Here is a 25,236-nt window from a genome sequence, read left to right on the forward strand (position 1 = left end):
AGAGAGAGACAGCTGCAAGGGACAGAGAGAAAGCAATAAGGCAAAATGTTAATAATCAGGGAATTTTATGTGAAGGGTGTATCTGTTATATTGTAGTGTTCTTGCCACTTTTCCATAGGTTTGAAAAGTTTGGAACTGAAAAGCTGAGAAAGACAGCTGTTGGGGAGGAAAAATAATTTTCCTTGTACCATTGTAGGTATGTGGTTGAAACACCCCTGTGATAAAAAGACGGATTAACAGGAGAAAAACACATTGAATTATGTATGTACTTAAGGGAGTCCCACACAGATATGGGACTCAAAGAAGTGGCCAGAACAGGAATCTTTTGTACTTTTTACACAGAGAAACAATACATTTGTGTAGAATTGATGAGGCAGAGGAGTTTGAGCTAGAGTCGTAAATGGAGAAGAATTAACAGGGTTTGCTTATACAGGCTTCTCAGCCCTGGATGCCTTATCTGCAGGGATAAGGATGCCTCTTATCTTCCTGGTACAGGGAGGGCACCTTTCATGCCGAGGGATTTATCTACTGCTTTAAGGGGAGTGAAGGAAGATCGGAGTGTCCTTCATGCATAGGCTCTCTGTCCAGTAACTTTAATTCAAAATAATCAATATGCCAATGTGGCATATTTTAGGGTGACATTCTGAACCCCTACCCATACAAACAAACAATGCCAAAATGCTTTGAAGAATGATCGAACATGATCAAGTGCCTGGCATTAAGGCAGACATGGGACAAAACACATGATTTTCATGTTGTGTGAATGGAGAGAAGGTTAGTACACCCCTTGACAAGGATGGAAGAGGGTCTCGGCCCTAACCACATGCATACAGTTAAGGCACTGCCAGCTACTTTGTGGCATCTAACCACTGTTTTTCTTAAATATAAGTCATAATACCATAAAAGTCCTAGAGGAAAACATAGGCAGTAAAATTTCAGATATTCCACGCAGCAATATTTTTACCGATATGTGTCCTAGGGCAAGGGATATAAGAGAAAGAATAAACAAATGGGACTTCAGCTAATTAAAAAGCTTCTGCACTGCTAAAGAAAACATCAACAAAATGGAAAGGGAACCAACCATATGATAAAACATATTTGCTAATGATACCTCAGGCAAGAGTTTGATCTCCAAAATCTATAAAGAACTCACATGACTCCACACTAAGAAGACAAACAATACAATTAAAAATTGGGCAAAGGGCCTGAACAGACACTTCTCCAAGGAGGACATTCAGAGGGCCCAGGGACATACAAAAAGATACTCAGCATCACTAGCCATCAGAGAAGTGCAAATTAAAACCACAATGAGATATCACTTCACACTGGTCAGAATGGCCATCATAAACAAATCAACAAACAGTGAGTGCTGACGAAGTTGTAGAGAAAAGGGAACCCTAGTACACTGTTGGTGGGGATGCAGACTGGTGCAGCCACTGTGGAAAACAGTATGGAATTTCCTCAGAAAACTGAAAATGGAACTGCATTTTGACCTGGCAATTCCATTGCTGGGATTATACCCTAAGAATCCTGAAACACCAGTCCAAAAGAACCTGTGCACCCCAATGTTCACAGCAGCACAGTTTACAATAGTCGAGTGCTGGAAGCAACCTAAGTGTCCATCAAGAATGAGTGGATCAAAAAACCATGGTACATTTACACAATGGAACACTATGCAGCAGAAAGAAAAATTCCTACCCTTCATGACAGCATGGATGGAACTGGAGGGTATGATGCTAAATGAAATAAGCCAGGTGGTGAAAAACAAATACCATATGATCTCACCTATAGCATAAGCTAGTCAACAAAACAAATGAGCAAAATAGGACCAGAGACATTGAAATAAAGAATGAAGTGACAGTGACCAGAGGGGTGGGAGGAGGGGACAACAAGGGAAAGAAGGGGAAGGGGAACGTGTATAAAGAACCCATAGGCATGGACAACAGGATGGAGACTGACTGAGAATGGGGCTGGAGGTGAGTGGGACAGGGGAGAGCAATGGAGGAAAAAGTGGGGCAACTGTAATTGAACAATTAAAAAGAAAACCTAAAAAAAATTCCCACATGATTTTCATGTGGTTATGGGTGGCCTCCTTTGGGATTCCTTCTTTGGGGAAGGGGCTTCTGAACTTGAACTATTTCTTACAGAAGAATGCCCAGTGGAAGTCTCAGAATTTATGTTTTATGAAAAGAATTTATCACCCTAATGCAGAAGACCAGTGTGGAAGAATCTCTTTAGATATTTGAAAGACAAGTTGGCCCTAGCATCAGAGATCAGCAGAGTTCTGTTTCCCATCCAGATGTATCAGCAAATGATGGACGGATATAGGAAGTAGTAGAACATAAAAGAAGATGAGATTACAGAAGTGTTTAGGGCATGGACTAGCTATACGGTTAATAATATTTAAATTGGTCTGATCATAAAGGGTATCTCACTTCTCCTTTTCAGCCAATATGTCTTTCTTTTGTTTTGCTTAATGTTTCTAAAATATTACAGAATAAAATTCCACATACTTTCAAGGATATAGCCAAAAAAGAGCAGACATCTTTTAAATTTTTTGTGTGCATAAATCTTCACAGAAATTATACTTGGAGATACTATTTGGGCCAAAACCTAAGAGTGGCTACATCATCAGTTTCTATGTCAGGTTAACTTTGAGATGACAGGAAAATATTTTCCAATATGGTAAAGAAGCAATTGTCAAACTTTAAAAACAGTATATAAATTACCCAGGGATCTCATAAAAATGCAGATTCTGATTCCATAGATCTGGAGAGGAGCTTAAAATTCTGCATTTCTCAATAATTCCCAAGTGATGTTGATATTGCTGGCCCATGGACCACATTTCAGCTTAACAATAACCCACAACTTTCAGACCAACTTACGGACCAAATTTCAAATAGTAGGAAGAGGACAGAACAAGGCTTGGAGTCAAGCAAAGTCTCCACCTTCATTGCAAAATGGAGAAAATGCATACACGATGAAATTCTTGTGAAGCTGACATAAAATAACCATTCCGAAAGTACTTTGTAAACCTTCCTTTTCCTAGTATTGATTTTTTTTCTAATACCATACTGCTTTACAAATTCTTCTTTGCAGGCAACTCAGAAACGAACAAGGGATGGGAGACCAGGTGCAGTAAATTGTGCTGCATTATTGCTTTTAAAGGAGCTTGACCCTACTGTGGAAACACCCAAACAAAAGTCATTCCTATCGGCATTCCTACTATAGCCGTTAAGAATTCTGAAGATGTAATACCTGTTGAAGAGCTATGAATGTTGTTTAACATTTTTTTTCTGAAAAATGTCTTTTTTGAAAAGTCTTGGATTTCCATTTCATGTTATCCTTCCCAAGACCAACTAAAACAGCCCTCCTTTCTCTACGCAAGCAAGCCCCAGACAAAACAACCAACAGTATTTAGTATTGGATTTGGGGGAAATGATCAAAGAGTGAAGCCATAATCTAACAATTGTGATTATGTCATATTCAACTCTAATCTTTGGGCACTGAGGAATGAGAGAGCCCTAATTTTCAAAGAATAAAGGTAAAGTGATAGAACAGCGTTAGAATCTTACAGGCCTTTCAGAAAATAGCTGAGTAAACCAAGAGGCAGTGCTAAGACTCCAACGCAATTAAAAAACAACGGTTACTCACAGAACACAGAAATCCTTTTGGAAAATGAAATTTTAACACTAACTTTAAAATTCAAAGTGGACAGGCTTCATTCCTGAAGATATTATGAGGCTTTTTTTTTTTTAAGTGGGAAATTCCTGGACAATTATCGGAAGTGATCACTGCATCAGTGGTCAGACGGGAGGCACGGCCATTTACCTTAGACCCCACATTTGGTTAGAGTCAAGCATCCATAGGGAGAAATGTTTTTCCAGTGCGTATGACGACAGAACTGAGATGCCATGTTGGTGTGAGGTTAGAGTTAAAAAGGAGTTTTTAAAACTCTACTGTGTTTAACTGACTACAATGACATTAATAACTAACCTGAGGGAAAATTCTACTGTCTTTAGCTGGCTACAGTGACATTAATAACTAACCTGAGGGAAAATTCTACTGTCTTTAGCTGGCTACAATGATATTAATAACTAACCTGAGGGAAAATTCCACTGTCTTTAACTGACTACAGTGGTATTAATAACTAACCCGAGGGAAGTTGGTGGCAGTGATGGTGTTCTCTGGGTGGAGCTGGATAGAAAAGAGGACTATTTGATAAAGGAAAGATAAACAAATTGTCTCCAGAGAAACTAAGATCCTATTTTAAGGTTTAAAAATATTTATACCTTGCATAATTATGACTATATAAATCTAACATACATTTAAGACTAAATTATTAATTGATTCCTTTATAATCTCATTGTATAAAGAATCATTTAGCACTAAGTATTTCATTTTGTTTACATTTTCATGCTTTTTATCATCACTGTGGTCTGAAATCCTGTTCATTTTTTCCACTACTTTCAAAAATTATGTTTTCTTGTCTATTTTCCTCTGTATCTAACTTCTGCCTTACTCTATCTTAAATCCCCTTTTTGGTGTCAGCTGAGGTCTTGCGTGATGGGTGTTGGCTAACTACCTTGTCAAATACATTCATTGTGTTGAGTCATTTCAGGGGAGGGAAGATAGGGGATCCAGAGAAAAGAATCAAGATTTTAATGAGATAATTTAACAGATAGCATCAGCCAAACTACATATAACTATCTCTATAAAAACCAAGAAAGTCTATTATCAGTTTTATAATTTTTAAAATCTGCATTTGTACTGTCTGTTCGTGTCTGTATTTGGTATGTGATTAACTCCTAATAACCGCATGAGTGTGCACACACACTGTACACACTTCGGCAGTACTGATACACCTTAGTCAATTTTGAAAGAACAAGGCAAGTGGAAAAGGCAGCAATGGTTATTTTATAAATGATTGGAAAAACAAGATGAAGTTGAACAAGAGTCAAGTCAGATTTGTCGGGAACATTTATTGCTGCCAGTCAAGATTAATGAAGTATATAGATCGCCTTTGCTAAAGATGAGCCAAGGGAAGCACTGATAGGCCTTAATCTCTGAGCTGTCACAGTCAGGCTGGTGGGAGGCCATTGTCCCTTTCTCTGGGATGTCTTGTGGTGGTGCCTGTTCCCCAGTGACTAGCTTTGCTGCACTGTTTGAAGCCGCTTCATTTTTGTTTTTTGCCTTCGAGCAGTTCTCAGCTTTTTAGTTTTTAAGAAATTATCCTCTAACTGGTATAGAAAGTCTTCAATTCGTCCAACCTAGAAGAAATAGATACGACAAGATTTGTTGTTGTTTTCCCGGGTTTTGTTTGTGCAGGGAAAGGGTGAGGTATTTCAAATTAAACGGCACATGTAGGTCCATGCTGGAACAGAACGGGTAGAGACAGAAAGGATGGAATATGAAAGGCTCCTTCTGTTTCCATTTCAGGTCCCTCTGTTTTAGGAACATGAAGCAGGCCTGCGGGAGTTTGCTTTACCACTCAGTCCTCCCTACTGGGTATGAGAGTTGCTCACTATCTTTAATGGTCAGTAATACCAGGGATTTCAAAAAGAAGTGAATGGTGAAAAATTAATCAGTTGTCCAAAAGAATGAACAAAAGAAATTCACTTCCCTGAAGTCAGAGATCCCATTATTTGTATGTCCCAGGCCAACTGTCCCAGGGAGAAAATGAATATTCCACACTGTCTTAGTAAGAACTATTTCTTTTAAATCAACACCAAATTTTTTAAACAGACATTTTCTTAAAAAATGCTACACTCCAGGAAGTAAGATAAAATAATGAATACAAATCAATAATTCTTAAAAATAAAGTATTAGTCTTTCTCCAAAGAAAACTAATTATGCAGTGACAGTTGACTGTATTATACAATTTGCCAGAAAGAACTGTAGAATAAAACAATTTACATACGTGCTGAGTTGGGCCCTCATGAAAGTCTGTAGGTATAACAATTCACACTCAACCCCGGCTGCCAAGACCTACTTATTCCACCAGCTTAAAGTCATTCAGGGAAGAGCCCATTGCCGTCAAGTTAGCTCAAGGTGCATGAACACATCATCTACTTAAGATAAAAGCACTTATAACTTCAATTTTTCAATTGTGAGTTCTACTTTGAAATCCCTTGATTTATCATTCACTGTAATATCAAAAAGATAATTCAGATTGTCAAAAGAGAATAATAAATGGTATCACTCATCTATATGTTATTCTTAGGTCTTATATCACCCAGGTTATGTAAACCGCTCATTGGTCTTTTTTTAAAGAAAATAAGATAACTTACGAAAACAATGTTTTTTGAAAATTTAAAATTACTGCAGGTAAATTTCTTCAAAGGCACATTGTTGAATATGATGTCTGATCATTGCAGCAATCATCAAAATAATGTGACAGATTATTTCTATATCTTGTCATGAAGTCAATGCATTATTCTATGTATTCTACATATTTATATGCAACTTACACCAACGTCATAAGTAAAAAGTTAACATAAAGAACAGTCAAAACAAACATAATGAATGGCACTTTACTGTTATTTCAATAGTTGAGCTGGTGACTCATGTTATCTGCACTGATTATTTATTTATTTTTAATGTTTTAAAAAATCCTCACCCGAGGGTATGTTTATTGATTTTAGAGGGAGAGGAAGGGAGAAAGGGAGGGAGAGGGAGAGGGAGGGAGAAGGAGAGGGATGGAGAGAGGGAGAGAGAAATAGAGAGAGGAAGAGAGAGACTGCAATTAGCCTAAATACAATTTAAAATTACAATCCTAAACAAAAAAGCTTTCTTCAATGATACAGAAAAATAATTGTTTTAAGCTATCCATCATGTGGCTGTTGTCTTCTATTTCTTTGTGTTATTGGAGCAGAGAGTACTGCCTAATGAGGCCGTGAGGTCTAGGGTACAAACAACACGCATGTCTCACTTGGCGAGCGTTCGCCTCCTACCCGGTCTGTCTACATGCTGACATTTCAACCCATTCTCCTAATGATACTGGACCAACCTTGTAACAGTGTAATCTCAATCACATTGTTCCCTTGCTTAAAATAAGTAGCTTCCCAAACCCTAAAATGGCTTATACGGCCACGGACTCCCTGCCTCAGCCCTGTGGTACATCTCTCAGCCGTGTGAGCACAGCTGCGCCATGCTCTCCACACCCTCAGCCCTCCTCATGCAATGCCCTCTGATGCGATACTCCCATCCGAACCGAACCCTTACATATTCTTCACATTTCACGTTCAACATCAGTGCCTCAGGGAAGTTTTTCTGCAGCCCAGACCAGACTGGGTCTCTCAGTAACATATTTCCATAGCAACCCATTCAATTCTTTGCATATTATAATTTTTCTTAATTATTGATAATGACTTATATAATATTTATCTTCCCAACTGGGCTTTAATCTCCATAAGGCAGGATCCAGGTTCATGCTGTCCACTATTCCTAGTACCTAGGATGTAGTAGACCCTCATTAATCAACCTATCTGATACTAGAGCTGAAGACATTCAGAAACCAATGTGTCTTTCCAAAGTGACCTTGGTATGGACCATATCAGAAGGCTCCCTTTTCTCTTACAGGTTAAATAATCACTGCTTCCATATGCCATCATCATTCTATTAGCACAGTTGAGATTTGAGACCCTGCAGGCAAGGTAATAACAGGGTGTGGTCTCCATACTTGAAACAGCCAGGGGTAGAAAGGGTGCTGAATAAGAAGTAGGAGTGTTGAGTCCTGCTCTTAGCCTGGCCTCTAACCCTGATCTGTAGCCCCGTAGGAGTCACTTGGCCTTTTGGAGCTTCAGTTTTCACCAACATTTAGTGAGAAAAGGGTTAGCCTAGCAATTTCTAAGGGCACACCAAGCTAAAAAATTCCATGATTTGTATTCATAGATGAGTTAGTCCAGTCTTGAGACGAGCCCTCACATTTTTCAATCCGGAGGCTATTCTTTCAGAGGGTACCATTAGATGAACGACCCGATATGCAGGAGAGTAACTTAATTTTAGATTCTGTACTTACTGAAGTGTAGGAGAGCTGCAACATGTTTTTAGTAAAGCTGGTTCTTTTATTTTCTTTTTTAAGTCAAGGAAAGAAAAATGCTGGTTGAAGAGAAAATAGATTCATATAACTAAGAGGAGCAGATTGCAAATGATAGAAACTTCTATAAAGCCCTTAGGGATATAAAACAAAGAAATATGTAAGCATGTAAGGAAGGAAATGAGCCAGTTTTTGGAGCAGAGGCCCTATTAGACTTTCTTTTTGGTACAGAATCGATGGTACTTGCTTAACTCTATCAGTTAGTCTACTTGGTCATTCTGGGCCTATTCTTTCCCATTTGCAAAGTGGGCAGATACCATCTGCTGGTGTATCTATATAGGCCAATGCTGACTTGGCATTACAGAGATATGGCCAGCTGACCAAATGAGCTTGCAGAAAACTTGGGGCTATCAGAAGATCAAGGGGAACGAATGGTCTCAGTAGGAGGCCAGATTCTCCCGTATTGTAGGCTATCAGCTACATTTCACTCCAGAAAGTAAGGAACCCGTTAATCAACTAGTTCCTCAGGACTTTTCAATTCTTATATACAAAAGTCTGTCAGTCATGACTTACTGTAGATTCAAAAAGTTCAGAACAAAGACGACTACGAAACTCAAAAAGAGAAGACAGCCTAAGAATCTAGGAAGTCTCAAAATTCTAACAGTACAAAAACAATATCAATTAGGAAGAAATGTAGAGGCAACTAAATAGAGCAATGTTATAGGGAAATTTCTAATTTTCTAAAAATGTTCTAAAAGCCCAGATTTCAAAGGAAGTACATTCATCCTCTCATGCAAATATTTATTATCTACTATGCACCTGGCACTGTACTAGGATGAAAAGCAAAAATATCAACATGTGTGTTTATGAAGAACTCGTATTCATGTAGAAGAGGCAGTTACAACATTACAATAAAGCGTAACTGTTTATATAAGAACTATGTACAAAGAGTTCTGGTAGAAGAAATGTCAGAACAGTGAATTCTGTCTGCAGGAATGGGGAAGTGCATTGGAGTTTACAGGAGTCGGGTCTTTGCAAGGGTAAGAAGAAGCACATTCCAGACAGAGGAAAAGGCGTCCATACCAGTAAGGTCGCAAAAGAACCTAGGCTGTTTGACAGGGGTGAGTTGCTTATGGCATAGATGTAGGTAGGTGAGGCGACTGGGAGTAGAGACATGGAGCAGGAAATACAGACTGGGGTTAGCTTGTAAAAAGTTGAAAATATTTAGCTATATGGTTAGAAAGATAAATCTGGTGTCATTATGTGGAGTGCAAGGCAGCAAGGGAACGAGAAGTGCGTGAGTCAACTAGGAGGCCAGTGCAATAGGCTATGAAAAATACAGTGAGGGCCGGAGTCAAGGATTTAAGAGACATTTAGAAAGTAACAACTGTAGACAATGAAAAATTCTGTGTTGGGATAAGAAGGCAGGCAGAGTCAGGAATGACTGTGAAGTTTCTAACTTGAGGTAATGATCACATCTTAATGAGGTAAGAAATACAATTAGATGAACAGTTTCAGGGAAAAAGAATGAATTTGATTATTTGATTTTATTTTGTATAACAAAGCCCACGTAATCAGGAATGTGTTAAAAAATGGACCTATGATAGCCTAGCCCTAGGGTATAAGCCAGAATGATGCAAAACTCCAAATTGAAAAGGAAAAAAACTCCACTGTTTTATACTTTACCATGTAAGAAGCATTCCAGAAGTTGAAAAGTACTAAGAAAACAAACAGAAGAAGGATGCCTTCCGTTATTCAGGACCAAAAGGGGGTTGTGGCAGAGTTCTGGCCTGCTGTTGGACTCCGGTGTATCTGGGTTGAAATCCCAGCGCCAGCACTTTTTTTGCCTGTGACTTTGAGCAAATTTACTGAATTCCTTAGAACCCAAGTTTCCTCATCTATCAATAGTTCCACAGGTTCCTAGTGAGATTAAATTAAACAATTACATGACATATTTGCATAGGTCTGAATTGTTATTATTATAGGTCTGAATTGTTATTATTAAGTAGTAGTATTAATTCTAGAATCTGAAAGTATATACCCCCAAATTGGAAAAAACATAAATAAATGAAAAAATTAATAGGTAAGTGACATGAAACAAAGAGCTAAACAATTTTATCTACGAATCACTGTGCTTTTGGCTTCTCCTCGGTGGGGGTGCTGCCTCAGTAACTGTGCTAAGTGTAGGTGTTTGACATACATTAAATCTTGTGATTAGATCTCAAAATTTCACTACAGAAAGGCAGAATGAGGAGGGGTCAGCGAAGGAAGGGGAGAGAGGTGAGTTTCTGACAGTACTTCTTAGCCACGAGTTCAGCAGAAATCAACAGTATCACCTGGTTACCTCCCCAAACTGATCTGAGTGTAGACGGCAGTGTTCGAAATGTGTCTGTCTCAGAGGAGACACTGGTTTTCGTCTTCTCTGCTCAGGTCATGGCACAACAGGGTGAGCACGCTCAATTCGGGAGGTGCCCAGGCTCTGAACTCTAAATTGCGTGAAGGACAGTTGAAGGATCTGGAAGTGTCTCATGTGGAAGAGAGAAATAGTACAGGCATCTGTGGTGCCCACCGTTGTACCGAAGTCATGTGGAAGAGGCGGCGGGTTTGTTTCCTGTCAGCACACACAGCGGAAAGAGATAGAAGGTGCGTTTGATTCACATCTTCCCTAGGCATGTGACTTCAGCTCTGACTTTTAATTTTCTCATTTCTAGTGTAAATAAATATTAATAATAATGAACAGTCTATTTTACAGGGTTGTTGTGAGGATTTAATGGCTTGATGTTTGTGCAGAGCTCTTCATAGTTGGCTAAGCTCTCTACAAAGATAGTAGTACATTTTGTAGTGCCTGTGGTTTCTCAATAATACTTGGTGGAATCAATGAATAATTGAATGATTAGTTCAATGAGTGAAAAACTAGATATATATCAATGTCAAGTATAACTGCCTTTCACAACTGTATAAACACGGGACAGACTTCAGGGTGAGGTATGGTGACCCCCATCACCAGAGACTGGAAATCAAACTTTGAGGTGACTCTGTTGGGGGGTGTGAAGTATTCATGAGTCATGTGTGAGCTGGAAGTTGGACTGAATAAACTTAAAATCCGTTCTGTTTTTGAAGTACTAATTTTATGATGCTGGTTAGGCCAGGACTCACTCCATGGAAAGGTGCTCAGTGGAAGGAGGACACATTGCAACGTGCCTTGTACCCCAAGGAGGAGCAGCACTGTGAGAACAGAGAGGGGTCCAGCCACTTCTGCTGTGACTTTGTCTGGAAGGAAAGGAACTGGTTAATATAAACACCCATCGGTACCTATAACACCTATATCTTATTTTTCCAGATGAATCAGAATTTTATCTTGCATGCAAAGGGCCCCTACGATGGATTAGCTTAACACCAGAAGTTCACAGCACACTTTCTTTCCCATCCCCAAATTGCTTCAGATTATTTACTGGTACTAAAATGTTTTTCAGTTAATGATTTTATTTTTTTCTCAGCATATCAAAATTTAGGATTTTCTACTGGATTCCAGTATAAAATACAACGTTGTTACAGATTAAAATAACATTTTTTTCCCACATATAACTACTTCATAGTCACTTTTGGTATAGGCATGCTGAAATGTACTTGGATATTTTCTCCAATAACCCTTTACTGTAAAATGGGTTTCTATCTTACATATCCAGTATAGTCTTCGATGTAGGTGGAAAGTGTGGGCATGTCCTAGGGTCAGGTGGCCCTCTCTGCACTTGAGAGCTTTCTTTCGAAGGAGGATTGCTATTAGCTTTCTTTGTACATAGATCCAACTTATTTGCATTTGGTAATTGAAGGCATGTGAGCCAGGGGTGAAAGCAACTTTGACTATTGTGTGCAGGTTGGCCACAACACCAAGGGCATTGCTAAGCAAGAAACTGAATTTCAGGGCCACAGAGTCAAGAATGGAACAAACTAAGGAAACAAATGACAAGAAGCTCAACGTGAGCAAAGCTGGTGAGAGATGATAACAATTAAGGGACAGCACAGCCTAACAGAACTTTGAAAGGGGTGTCATTCCAATGTGGCAGATGAGAAGGAGAGACACTATAAAGATTCGGGTGGCCTTTTTCATTTTAAAGTCATTTAAAAAACAAACATTACTGTGATGACTTGAGTTTTATTTTCCCCCAGATTCATATGTTGAAGACTTAACTCCCAGTATTTCAGAATGGGCTTTTTACAGAGGTAATCAATTTAATATGAGGTCATTGGCGTGGGACCTACTCCAAAATACTGATGTCCTTATAGGAAAGGGTACTCCGGACACAGACACACACAGGGTGAAGGCCATGTGAAGATGAAAGCGGAGATCAGGGTGATGCTCCTACAAGCCAAGGTACGATAAAAATGTCAGCAAATAACTGATAGCTATGGGGGAGGCATGGGACTGATTTTCCTGATGACACCTGGATCTCAGATTCCCAGCCTCCAGAACTGTGAGACAATAAATTGTTTCAGCCACTCAGTTTCCCCAGCAAACTATTGTCACTACTAAAACATAAAGTAAAAGGAAGCTCAATTAAGTTACAATGTTCCCTTGAAACGTGACTTAGATGCTTTCTAGAATTCACGCCTCCTGCTTCTGATGCGTAGGGACTACTTGGTTGGTGCCCCCTGCACAGGCTAAAGCATGTACCCTGGAAAGCAGGGTGGTTTCTTTCCAATAACAGCAGTGAGAGGAAGTTAATCTCAAACACAAGAGTGCTGGCAGATAACACTGAAAAGAAAGACACTAGGCTCCAGTTGGTTCTCCCTCTTGGATTTTATCTAGTCTGGATCAAGGAGAGAGCATTAGGCATGTTTATAGGGGTTTGTTTGCACATGTTCATGCCTCAGGAACTGGCTGCTCGAAGGGTTTTTTTTCTCCTTAGTAAAGCTTTTAAAAGTGTCTCCTAAGGAAGAAACAAGTAGATGGAATAAGAATCGGATTCTTCAGGAATAAACATCAGGTTTACGTAACTGCAGGGGTGGCTGCAGAATGAGAATGCGTTCCCAGCGATCAGCAGTGTGGACCAAGGCCCTCTGGGCAAAACCGACATTTCACTCCGCCTCCGGGGGTTTGATAACGTTAGTTTGTTTGCTCTGTTCCAGTTTAGTTTCCAGACCAAATGCTTTTAAATATGTATCATCCGAAGTGGTTTGAATGTTAATTCTAATTAGAATTACAATTGTTTTCAAGCAGGCTTGAAATTAATTTCCAAAGTAAAGTCAGTTTTCGAAACGAAGTTGTTTCTGCTATCATAATATAGTATTTTTCTTTAGCTTTGGGCTGCCATTCAGACAAGCAAGCCCTATATTTCTCCTTTTCATTTAGAGAATTTGATATGCTATTCAGTGTTTTCGTCATAAAAGAACAACGTAAAATCTGAGGCACCTATTGCCAAGATGTTACCAAATGACCGATAAACATCCTTCTCAACTGTATTACCAACTCTTAATTGAAAATGTCCCCAACGATACACTTTTTATTATGTTTAGTATAGAGTTAAAGAACATTACAAAACCTTGCTATCACTCTGTCCAGGAAAACTTGTATCATGGCTGTTTAAAACTTTATTTTTCAACATTTAATGGCACAGATTGTTCGAAGGTTTGAATATATCTTTTAACTTTTTATTTTGACATAATTGTAGATTCCCGTGCATCAGCAAGTAGTAGGAGAAAAAGACTCTTTGTACTTCTTATGTAGTTTGCCCCAATGATAACATTTTGCAAAAGGGCAGTAGAACACCACGGCCAGGAAGCTGACTCAAAATACAAGACAGTTCCGTTACCAGGAAGATCTCTCGTGTTGCCCTTTTATGGCTACGTCCGTTTTCCTCCTGGCCCTGCCCTCTCTAACCCCTGGCAACCACTAATCTCTTGTCCATTTCTATACTTGTCATTTTAATAAGGTTATATAAATGAAATCACGTAGCATTGGCTGGTGTGGCTCATTTGGTTGGAGTGCCGCCCCTGTAACCAAAAGGTTGTGGGTTCGATTCCCAGTTAGGGAACATCCTAGGTTGTGGGTGGGTCCTCGGTCCTAGGGAGTGCCATCCCCGGTCAGGGCACATACTGGAGGTAACGAATGGATGCTTCTCTCTCTCCCTTGCTTTCTCCCTTCCTCTCTCTCTCTCTAATAGCAATGGAAAAATATCCTTGGGTGAGGATAGAAGTATAAAAAATAAAAAAATGAAATTATGTAGTCCATAACTTCATGCTTCTCTGGAGATTCGTTCAGGTCGTTGTGTGCATCAACCGTTTGTTCCTTTACACTGCCTCGCACGCAGTATTCCATGCTGTGGATGGACTGCAGTTTCACTACCGGCCCTTCGAAGGATGTCTGCGTTACTTCCAGTTTTTGGCTATATGAATTAAGTTCCACAAACATTTGTGTGCAGGTCTTTCTGTGTGAACATAAGACTTCTTAGGGACGCATGCCTGGGAGTGTAAATGCTAGGCTCTATGATAGTTGCATATTTAGCCTTTTTTTTTTTTTAATGGTTTAAGCAACAATGAACATTTATTTTCTACAATTTCTGAGTGCTAGAAATTTGGGAATGGTTTACTCAGGCGGGTCTCGCTCTGTCTCCCCTGAGGCTTCAGTGAGCATGTTAGCCCAGACACCAGGCATCTGGAGGCTCCTGTCCCTTCCAGGGAGGTCCACCCACATGGATGCTGGATGGATGCTGGTTGCTCCCTAGGGCTGCTGGAGTGTCCTCACAGCATGCAAGGCGAATCTCCCTTCGTTCTGAGGGTATTTTTAAAAGTTATCATATGGTTTTCTACATCGGTTGTACCACTTTCCATGCATACCAGCAATGTACGAGTGGTCCAATTTCTCTGCGTGCTCATCAGCCTTTAGTGTTGCCACAGTTTTTTATGCTAGCCGTTTTGATAGGAGTGTAGTGACTTATCTCATTATGCTTTTAATTTGCATGATTTCTATTATTTTAAATTTGCTAAGGTGTGTTTTATGGCTGATCTTGGTGAATGAGCAATAGTAATAGCAACAAGGTATTTGATTGTGTATGCTTACATACATATCACACATATGCTTACATTAAGTGAAATGAATGACCACAATGATAGAAGGGCTGGAAAAAGAAATTCTGATTATTTTGTTAACATAAAGTATTTACACCACTTATGTAGTGGCACAGTGTTATTTGAAAGTGGATAAGGATTAGTTATAAATGCATATTGCAAACTTTGGAGCAGCCACTAAAAATAGTAAAATAGAAGTATAACTGATAATGTTAAGAAAGTAGAGAAAATGAAATCATATAATATAATCAGTTAAACCTCAAAAAGCAGAAAAAGAGTGGAAGACTGTTCATGTCTTTGTTGACATTTGGTAAGTGGAGTGCGGGGTGCTGGCTGGTGACATGCGGTTCCACAGAAGACTGCACGGGAGACTGGAATAGGGGAGTTTACTAGTCATAGTCCTGGAGGAAGTACATGGCATGCCCTGCAGGGGCCACCGAGGAGGTCAGGGAAGGCCACGCAGAAGGACAAGCTGAGGGCACATGCCTTTACTAGGGTCCCTGGGTGGAGTTCGGATTGGGTAATATCGGTGTCCTACCACTAGCGCACTGACTCTTTCCTCTGTCCCCCTCACTCTGCTGTTGAGCCCCTCCAGTGAAGTTGTTTTTTAAATGATAGTTATGGTCTTTTTCAGTTCTAAAATTTCTATTTGGCTCTTACATAGCTTCTATTTCTTTTATTCCTTTGAGACTTCTTATTTCTTTGCTGAGACTCTAGTTTTTCGTTTCTTTTAAGGTGTTTGTAAATTGTAATTGCTCATTAAAACATTTTTACGATGGTTGTTTAAAAATCTTTGTCAGAGAGTTCCAGTATCTCTAACATCGCTGTGTTAGCATCTATTGATTATCTTTCTTCACTCAGTTTGAGATCTTCCTGATTCTTGGTGTGATGAGTGAGTGGGTTTTGACTGAAAGTGGGGCATTCTGGGTTTTATGTTATGACACACTGGATCTCACTTAGAACTTCTGGTCTAGCTGGGTCTTTCCAGTGCTGCTGTCACAGGGATGGGAGAGGCACTGCCAGGTAGGGACAGAAGTTTAGGTTCCCCACTCAGCCTCCATTGACACCTGAGCAAGGGGCTTCCCATTACTTCTGGGTGGGGGATGAGCATTCAAGTTCTTCGGTAGGTTTCCACTGATACCTCACTACCTGGGGGGCAGGGGAAGGAACCTCATCCCTGCTCCCAAGTGGCCTCCACTGACATCATACTGAGGTGGAATGTTCGTGATAGTTGGCAGGTGGTGAAATCCTGACTCTCTACTAGGCTTTCTCTGACAACACGCTACCAGGGGGAAAGGAAAGGGAGAGCCTTACCACCCAGTGGGGTCGAAAGTCCAGGCTTCTTATTTGGTCTTCTCTGACACCACCCTGTTAGGATGGGAAGACTGGGATACCTCGCTATAGCCTAGTAAGGGCAGAAGTCTAACTCCTCGCTTGGCTTTGGCTGACACGGGTTGGGGGTGGACGGCGATTTTGTCTGTGGTGTTTGGCTGGAGTAGAAAGCCTACCGTCTAAGAGCTAATTGTCGTGCTAGACTTTCCCTTTCCTTATCCTTTGGCTAGAGAAAGCAGGCTTCGGGGGGGGGGCGCTGTTTTGGTCTGCAGGTGTTAGCATTTCTGGGTTACCAGCTCCTGCAGCAACAAGTGCAGGATGTGTGAGGCAAACAGCAACAACAAAAACCATTGAACTTACCACTACGTCATTCCTCAGGTCCCATGTCCCTAGCTTGTCTGCCTTTTTCATTCTACCTTTTTTAGTTGTTCTTAATGGGAGGAATAGGAAAAGCCTGCTTAATCTATATTCCCAGAAGTGGAAATCTGCTATCATTGCTTTTTAAACAACTATTTTTGATCCCCATACCTCAGGAAGACATACTTTCATTTCTTGAATTAATTTTCCCAGTTGCTTCTAAATAACTTTAACAGTATGATGAGGTAGATTACTGTGAAGCTGAAGGGGTCCTCTCTCCAATTAAGAGGATTTAGGAAGTTAAACGCTTCTCAAATTCCTTTGAATTCAATGAGAGAAGGGCCTGTTTCTCTAGGCTGGGATCTCTCTAACACAGGTCCACAGTCACCTTTTCGCCAGCCAGAATCTCACGCTCCTTTTTTCTCCAGCACAAGGCCAGCTTAGCAGAGCACACATAAAGTTTACAGAGTTTTGATGGTGCCAAGAGAAAAGGGTGTGCTTGTGCCCACAGCATTTGCATGTGTCTTAGATCACGGTCTTGTCCCCTCGTCTACACGCATCATTTCGAGACAGTCATTATCTGAATAACAGGTGACTCGTACCTTCCTCTAGGGCTCCAGGTAAAGGCACTTTCATTTTTGCCCTTTTCCAAAAGATGAAAGGTATAATGAGTACACCATACATGATTGAGTGAGCTACAAGTCAATTGCTCTGAACTCTGTATCAATCCTACTTTCAATACAGAATTGAAGATGTCCTATGGTTCATTTAGCTACCAAGTGGTAGAAGCTGTTATTCTGTTATTCTCCAGAATTATAAAAAATCACACAACTTAATGTTAAAATACATGCAATAAAATGATGGGGCACCAATCAAAGAAGACACTTGTGGTGTTTTAATGAACTGCAAACTTACTCTGCAGTCCAAAATGCAATTGAGATACATGCTCTCCCCCCTCACCGCAGCATATTTCATTGAACTTCTGAAAGATGCATTTTGAAAAGCATGTACAAAGAAAAGAATACTAATGGGTTTGGGGTTACATGAGCATTTCCAATTTCTGTGTTATTATTATCTCATTAGCCGGACGGGCAGAAGGAGATCACAGGAAGTACAGGAGGTTAACAATGTGCTGCCCAATCCCAGCCTCTAGGGCTCTGTGATGTGAGGGTAAAGCCTGGAGGGGTTATGGCAATATGTACTTCTAAACTTGTGTCTTCCTTGGGACCCCGGTGCATTTCAGAATGCTAATTCAGATCACTCACCAGAGAGTGCTCCTCAGAGTGACATTAAGTTACTACAGGAGCAACCAGCCTTCCAACCTGTTCTCTTGAAGTTCCGAAGTTGCAGGGAGAAGGCAAATGGTGAGCTGTCAAAGCTAACCTAAACACGCTATGTCTACAAAGGGAGGGGCAGTGAGGGAAGAGACTAAGAGCAGCGTGGTCCAGGGGCATAGTGTGCGCCAAGGGTCAGATTTGGTCTGGCGGCTGCTGCAAAGCAGTCTGGGTAAGTCCTTGGCCGAGCCAGTAAGCTGCACTCCAGAGAAAGCCACAGGATGCCTGCAATAGCCACTGATACTTCTACCTCTCTCACTGCCAACAAGCAGACTCAAAGGTGGTCTCCTTGGTGTCTTACAGAGTCTGAGTGTGGGTCAGGCAACGTTCTTTGTTCCCCAGACCTTTAAGGAGCTGCATTTGGTTGAGCCTACACATTTTAGCTAATGATTACGAACAGAGCCTTGAACCCAAATAATATGATTCAAAATCAAACCCTGTCAATACCAACTTGGGTTTGTTTCCCTTGTTAATTATGCAAAGCTCTTTTTCCTCATATTTCAAAGGAGAGATAATATCTTCTTCCTAGGGTTATTGCAACATTAAACTAATAACTTGTTGAAATGCTTGGCACATACTGAAAGATCAATAGTAACCACTGATAATGTTTGTCACCATCACATTATTAATTTAAATATTAATCTGAGATAAACTTTCCTATAGCTTGCTTCAATTACAGGAGCTATTTAAAAGTAAGTTTCAAATAGACTAGCATAATTTGATGACTTGTTGAGTAACAGTATTTTATTAAGTACATGAGCACAATGGGAATTAGTTTGTCTGCCTCTTGATGAACTCCTTGTTAAAAATGGCAGAACTCTGTCTGACTGGTGTGGCTCGGTGAGTTGGGCATCATCCAACAAAACAAGAGGTTGCCAGATCGATTCCCGGTCACTTGCCTGGGTTGCTGGCCAGGTCCCTGGTTGGGGGCTTGCTCAATGTTTCTCTCTTGCATAGATGTTTCTCTCCCTCTCTTTCTCCCTCCCTTCCCCTCTCTCTAAAATAATAAATAAATAAAGTCTTTAAAAAATGGCAAAACTTTTGGATACAATCTCCTTAGATGAAGGCCATGCTAAGATTCAACTCTCACATAGAAATATTTCTGCTGCAGAAATTTCCTGCCCATTCCTCAAGTTTTAGAAGACAATACTTTCAGCCAACAAAATATATAAAAGAGGTATTCCAAGTTTTGGGGAAATGGCCAGGTATAGGTGGAAAGTGAGTTATTAGCAAATAGAGTTGTTGAAAATATTTCACAAATTAACCACACAATTTTTCCTTTAAGTCAGAGGAGAAAGATGCTGTTGGGTTTAAATGATAGTTAAAATGTGCCATTAAGATTTGGGGGAGGTCACAGTGGCTGGGAGAGATGGCCAGAACCAAGACTTTTGGCTTTTTGCACTTCCCAGGCTGGACCTGGTTTTGCTGTGGGTAACATTTGGGGGCCGTCTTCCCCTCAGGTCCAACTGCCCCAGGACTCAGCCTGTGACCACGATAAGAGGTTTGTCTGGGCTTTGGTGGAGGCCCCTCCACTGCAGCTGCTGACCTGGATGCCTACTGGCACAGACTCATTTACCCCAGGAAGCACAGCGATTTACATGTTTCCTGCACCTGGCCTTTTTATCCCCTGGGGCTTTGCCTCCCTCCTCGTCCTCAGAGCTTTTCCCTGCCTTGCCCCCAACACGGTCAGCAGTCACAGCACTGAGGTTGCTCTCCACGGTTTGTGTTACGCATGGACAGAACTGCTTAGCAGCGCTTGGAGCACACACTGTTAAGGAATTTGGGGGTTTGCTAATGCGGAAGCTCTTAACCAGAGGCTGCGAAGATTCATAATCAAATTGCGATAAATCTGCAGAGACCCTTTATAGAACAAGACACAGAGGAAAAACCTGATTGCTGGAAGAACTGCTTTGCAAATGAGTGGTATGGCTGCTGAATCTTTGAAAAGAGGGCAGAGCTTTCAGAGAGACACAACTGCCTGTCCCAACCACATGTTAGTCGGCCGGAACGACGCCCGGTGAATGATAGTGTCGTTTGTGCCGTCTCTCTCACAAGGGCCTCTGGAAGGATGCAGGTTTGAATGCTGATGTGGAAAGTAAATATAATGTTCCGATTTGCTCTTCCCTCTCCCCTCTCAACCAACTGCCCCTGGCCCAGCTCCCAGATTTGTGATCTCCCTGCTTGCTTTGCCTTACAGCAGCCTTGAACAGAACAGAGTTGCTAAGTGACACACAATTCTCTCCCATTTTCATCCTAAAAAACCAAATTAGTATATCAATGAATGCCATTTCTGTACGATGACAAGTATAATTTATAAGTTAAGTTTTTGAGATGAAAAAGGAACATAAATGAAATAATTTTGAATAAGTTCATATGGATGATTTAAAGATATCCACCTAAACTATACTAGTTACATTCATTGAAGATTGCGATGTACTATCTTATATTGTAATAGTTAATGAAGTTTCAAAATAGCCTTACTTTTCATGAAAATTCACAGGACCATGATTATATGGTGTAGTATTTCTCTTATTACTTTCAAAATAACACTTTCATTTCTCTCATTTAGTCTCACATCCGTGATCCAGAGGCATATCAGAATTAAAAAAAACTTCGTTATACCAGATTAAATTCTGATCACTTCAGTCCAAAAATGTAGGCTTTGTAAGTGAAGAGCAAGTAACTTTTCTCAGTTGCACCAGAGTGTTGCTTAACTGTTTCTCTGGTGTGAAGAAATAGGAATGTTCCAACTTAACAGTTGGTGCATTTTTTAAAAGACTTCTCTTCCTAAAGACTCCTTTTTCTATTTATCTTCAGGCTATTTTTATAAAGCTTCAATGGGCCTTAGGATTCGAGGCCAAGAAACACAAAATCATAGACTCTGAAGGTGGTAAGGATATGAACACATTATGTTTCTTAGAAGGTTGTGATTTGCCTAAGGTCCCATGAATGGGAGCTGAATTAATGGTCCAAGGTTTGGAGATTTAAACTTTGTATTCTTTATGGTTATAGATGGAAAAGTAAGGAACAGAACAGGAGGATCCTTTATAGGCGGATTACAAAGGTATACCAAACCAAAAGTTCCTTAATGGAATTTCTGGCTCAGATTAAAAGAACTTTACGTTGAGAAGTGAAGACATATGAGCTGGCCAAGTTTATGGCTAAATTCTGCTTTGGCTGGAGATTACTGTAATTTCCCATTGGCCTCGCACCCGCATGCTCAGCTATACACAGAACAGGAATTTTCAGACAATACAAAATGTGGCTTCTGTCAAGAAAGAGTTTGGGTCCTAGGCTCTAGATCAAGTCCTGGCCCTACCACTTGCTGGCTGTGTCACTTTAGACAAACTGCTACACTTCTCTGTTTAATAAATTACACATTTTACCTCATGTGAGGATTAGTGAGTTGCTATATGTACAGTGAGGAGAGTGTTGGCACTTATTAAGAGCTTAGTAAAGATTAACTCTTATTCTTTCATTTTGATAGTCTGGCTTTCAAAAAAAAATGAGTTCATTCAGAGCTAGAATCTTCTAGTTCAATACCTTTATTTTACAGATGAGAAAACTGAGGCCCAGAGAAAGGAAGTGGCTTCTGAGCTACTTGTGACAGGCCGGGTCTCCAAACTGCTAGTTCAGGGTGCTTTTTAACTGTACTAGCCTCCCTCTATGTAAGCCTTTGCTCTTCGAGATAGACAGAGCCGGACCACTTCGTACACCCACTGCCAGCACCTGTGTTCAAGGTTCTAGCCATCTAACCGTGAGTTTAAGCCATCATAATCACTCTCCTGTATCGCTGTAAGAACCTGCTAACTAGTCTTCCTGATTCTACACTTGCCCTCTTCAATCTATTCTCAGCTTAGCAGCTTAGAGTGCTTTCTTATTTGACAAAGCATTATGTCCTCTGCTCTCTGGCTTCATTTCCCATTACTCTTATTCATTCCACTCTAGTCACCTACCCTCCCTGCAGTTCCTTGCACATGCCAGGCATGTCCAGTCTCTGGGTTTTGCGTTTGCTCTTTCATTTACTTGGAATGATTTTCACCAGCTATTTGCAAGGTTTGCAATTCTTTCAGATGTTTCTCCACACATCACCCCAATGAGTCCTGCCCTGACTATTCTACTGCATTTGCAATCACCTGGCACTTCCCATTTCATTTTCCCTCCTCCTCCACCCAGCACATTTATTACTTATGACACATTGCAGATTTTCTAGGTAGTGTGTTGCCTAGTTTTATCTGGGAGAATGCAAATATCATGAGGACGTTGCTTATAATAATGTCTGACCCAGAGGAGGTGCTGGGTAAATGTTTGATGAATGCATGAATGAGCTGTGTTAACAGGACTTATGAACTATGCAAAGGAGTGTTTCTCAGGAATTCTTGCTGTAAACTAAAACAAAGCAAAGCATGATAAAGAGTCCTGCTGTGGCATGGGACTTGCCAATACAAGAAAATTTACCTGTTTCTTTTGACGTAGCCTGCTTATTTTTGTATATGCTTAGCTAAACCAACATATGTATCTCTTTCTTGAGTTAGAAAGAAACTAACCGGAAAGAAAATAGTACCCTGTAAAGCCAAAGCAAAAGACAATATCTTAAAACTCTATAAAGAATGTATTTTAGTTCTAGCGGGTTAGGAAAAAACAATTATCTCATACTTTTTTCTGGGCTCTTAGTAAAATCTCACAGAAAAAAAATATAGACAGCAGGTCAGTGCTCATGAATCAGAATTCATCTTGATAGGCTTTTTATAGACCTATAACAAAGTGGAGCTCTGAAAATTGTGTGAGGTAATGGGGATTCTGACAGTCCCTATAACTATGTAGAACTAGGAGGCGCTGCTATAATTCTGCTGCTTCTGATGAAAATTTCACGTGTTTTCATTAGGTACGACAGCTGTTTCTATTACGGATAACAGATCTCAGAGGTGGTGATGCTGATATTAACTTCTAGTGGGCTCGAAACACAGTGTAGCTTGTACAATTAGGTTTTTTTAAATTATTTTTTTCTGCACATGCAAATTAACTTTGTAGCAATTAAAGAAAATTACTTACTTGCTACCGGAATTGTCTGAAAGTGATAGGATCATCCTTTGTAGAGTCACATTAACCAAATTAAAAGCCCTTGGGAAAAATTTGGCACCCTGTTCCTTCCCATTCACATCTTCCTAAAGACCTCTCAGGAGCTTCCATTTAGAAAGCTAGGATCATTACCAGGGCTTTTAATTTGGAAGGATTGGCTGCTCACCAGTCAGTCTTTCTAAACACCTAGTGGTTGGGTGGAGTGGCTCTGCAGTGTTCAATCTCAGTGGCCTTGACTTTTCTCTAGACTTCTTGCTTGCAAATTTTCCTGCTCAGACGGAGTCAGGGCTTTGCTGCTGGAGCTTGTCTCCCAGACGGACACTATGGTTTCAGTCTCTCACTGAATATACATATCCTCCTCCATAGAGAAGAGCAATCTATTCCCCTAACCCTGTGAGCCTTGGCTGGCCTGTGGCTGCTTTGACCAATATTTATGGTTGAAATTGCTCTGCCATTTCTGGGTCTAGCCTTTAGGAGGACTGGCCGATGGTTTCTATTTTCTTTGTCTTGAAATACTTCCTCTTAGAACCCAGCCTAAGTCCCATGGAGAAGCCACATAAAGACTCTCAGGAATAATGTCAACTGTCTGCCACATGAGTGAGCCACTCTAGAGTCCAGTCCATTGCAGCTTTCAAATGACTCCATGTGACTGAAACCATCTGGTTAGATGCATGAGAGACACTAGGCAGGGACCACCTGGCTGAGTCTGGTCAATCAATAGATCCACGAGAGAGTAGTAGATTGTTGCTAAACGACTATATATTTGGGGTGATGTGTAACACAGCAATAAAGAACTACAATAGGGGCAAAGTGGAAGCCACAGGCTCACTGCCCCTATGAATGTGGGTATCAAAAAACTAGCTGAGAAGGAGGTGGAACTGGTGGTTGTTTACAAGATGTAGACAGGTATAGATAAATGTCAGTCTCTCTTCCAACTTTTTGGCTGGTCATTAGAATTTCACAATTGGACTGTTCTATCATCATTTAGATTTGTAAATACAAATATCACTGTATAAATGTTATTTGTATACTATAAAAACATAAATATTATTACATTCCTATACAAATGCAAATATTTCTGTGAAGAGTTATGCTCTAAACCAAAGTATGGTGAACTTTTCCTGCGCAGGGAGAGATAGTAAACTTTGGAGGCTTCGTGAGCAACACGGTCTTTGTGGTGACTACTCAGCTTGACCAAGAGGACAGAGACAATATGTAAATGAATTGCATGGGTGTGTGCAATGAACTTCATTTACAAAAATAGGTGGTTGGACAATTTGGAACTGAGGGTTGGAGGTTGCTGACCTTTTTTCTATAAACAATTATTTTTGTAGCTGACAGAAATATTTGATTACATGGCTTGATTCTCATCAAAATTGGATTTTCTATACCCCTAGCTCCAATCCCTCTTGCTATTTCTTCTTAGTCTCATTTGTAAAGTTCTCCTCTTAAGATTGAAATGTTCTCCAAAAGCCTCTCGTCTCATTCTGTGTTCTTTCTCAGCGACGTCACCCATTCGAATGATTTCAGTTAGCAACACTTTGGCAATGACTAAGAAATTTCTATCTCTACTCGGTCTTTTACCCAGAACTCCAGGCCTCTGTGTTACTCTTGGACATCTTGCCAGCACTGTAAGTTCAGTGTACTTTTGTGCCAGTTATCACCTGTCGTCTGTCAGTTCCCACCCTTCACAGTCAGTTCTTTGATCCCGGGGCTGGAACTCAGCAAACCCTACTTGTACTTTGCCAGCTCCTAGTCTCTGTCCACAGGGCAACAGGGGGCCACTGCAAAGCCAAAGGAGAAAGGAGAGACTTGCTGCTTCCTGCTCACTTGCAGCTGACTTCTGTCTACTTGGGGTTTCTGTGAGCATCTCTTCAGCAAAGCTTCCTTCCTCCAGAAACATGTTCATTTCTAGTTTCTAGTAGCAGTTCAATCTAGTTTTCGCAAAATTTGCAGAATTACCTCCATCGGTATTCCCTTCCCCTACTCACTCCCTCCATCAGCACCAGTGGGTTAGTGTCCCCTCAGAAG

General features: G+C 40.5%; 1 protein-coding gene and 1 non-coding gene across 2 annotated transcripts in view; one reads left to right on the plus strand and one right to left on the minus strand.

The window, feature by feature from the left end:
* The first annotated feature begins 752 nt into the window (after positions 1-752).
* On the plus strand, positions 753-878 carry LOC112309577 (U6atac minor spliceosomal RNA). The gene has a single exon (XR_002975275.1). It is a non-coding gene; the product is annotated as a U6atac minor spliceosomal RNA (small nuclear RNA).
* A 4,269-nt stretch (positions 879-5,147) lies between these two features.
* The window catches only part of SPATA16 (spermatogenesis associated 16), a 183,180-nt gene continuing 163,091 nt past the window's right edge, over positions 5,148-25,236 (minus strand). The window contains exon 10 of the mRNA XM_071220230.1: positions 5,148-5,270. Coding sequence (XP_071076331.1) covers positions 5,148-5,270 — 123 coding nt within the window. The remainder of the gene's footprint in view (positions 5,271-25,236) is intronic.

Source organism: Desmodus rotundus, chromosome 2, assembly GCF_022682495.2.
Source record: "Desmodus rotundus isolate HL8 chromosome 2, HLdesRot8A.1, whole genome shotgun sequence".
NCBI lineage: Eukaryota > Metazoa > Chordata > Mammalia > Chiroptera > Phyllostomidae > Desmodus > Desmodus rotundus.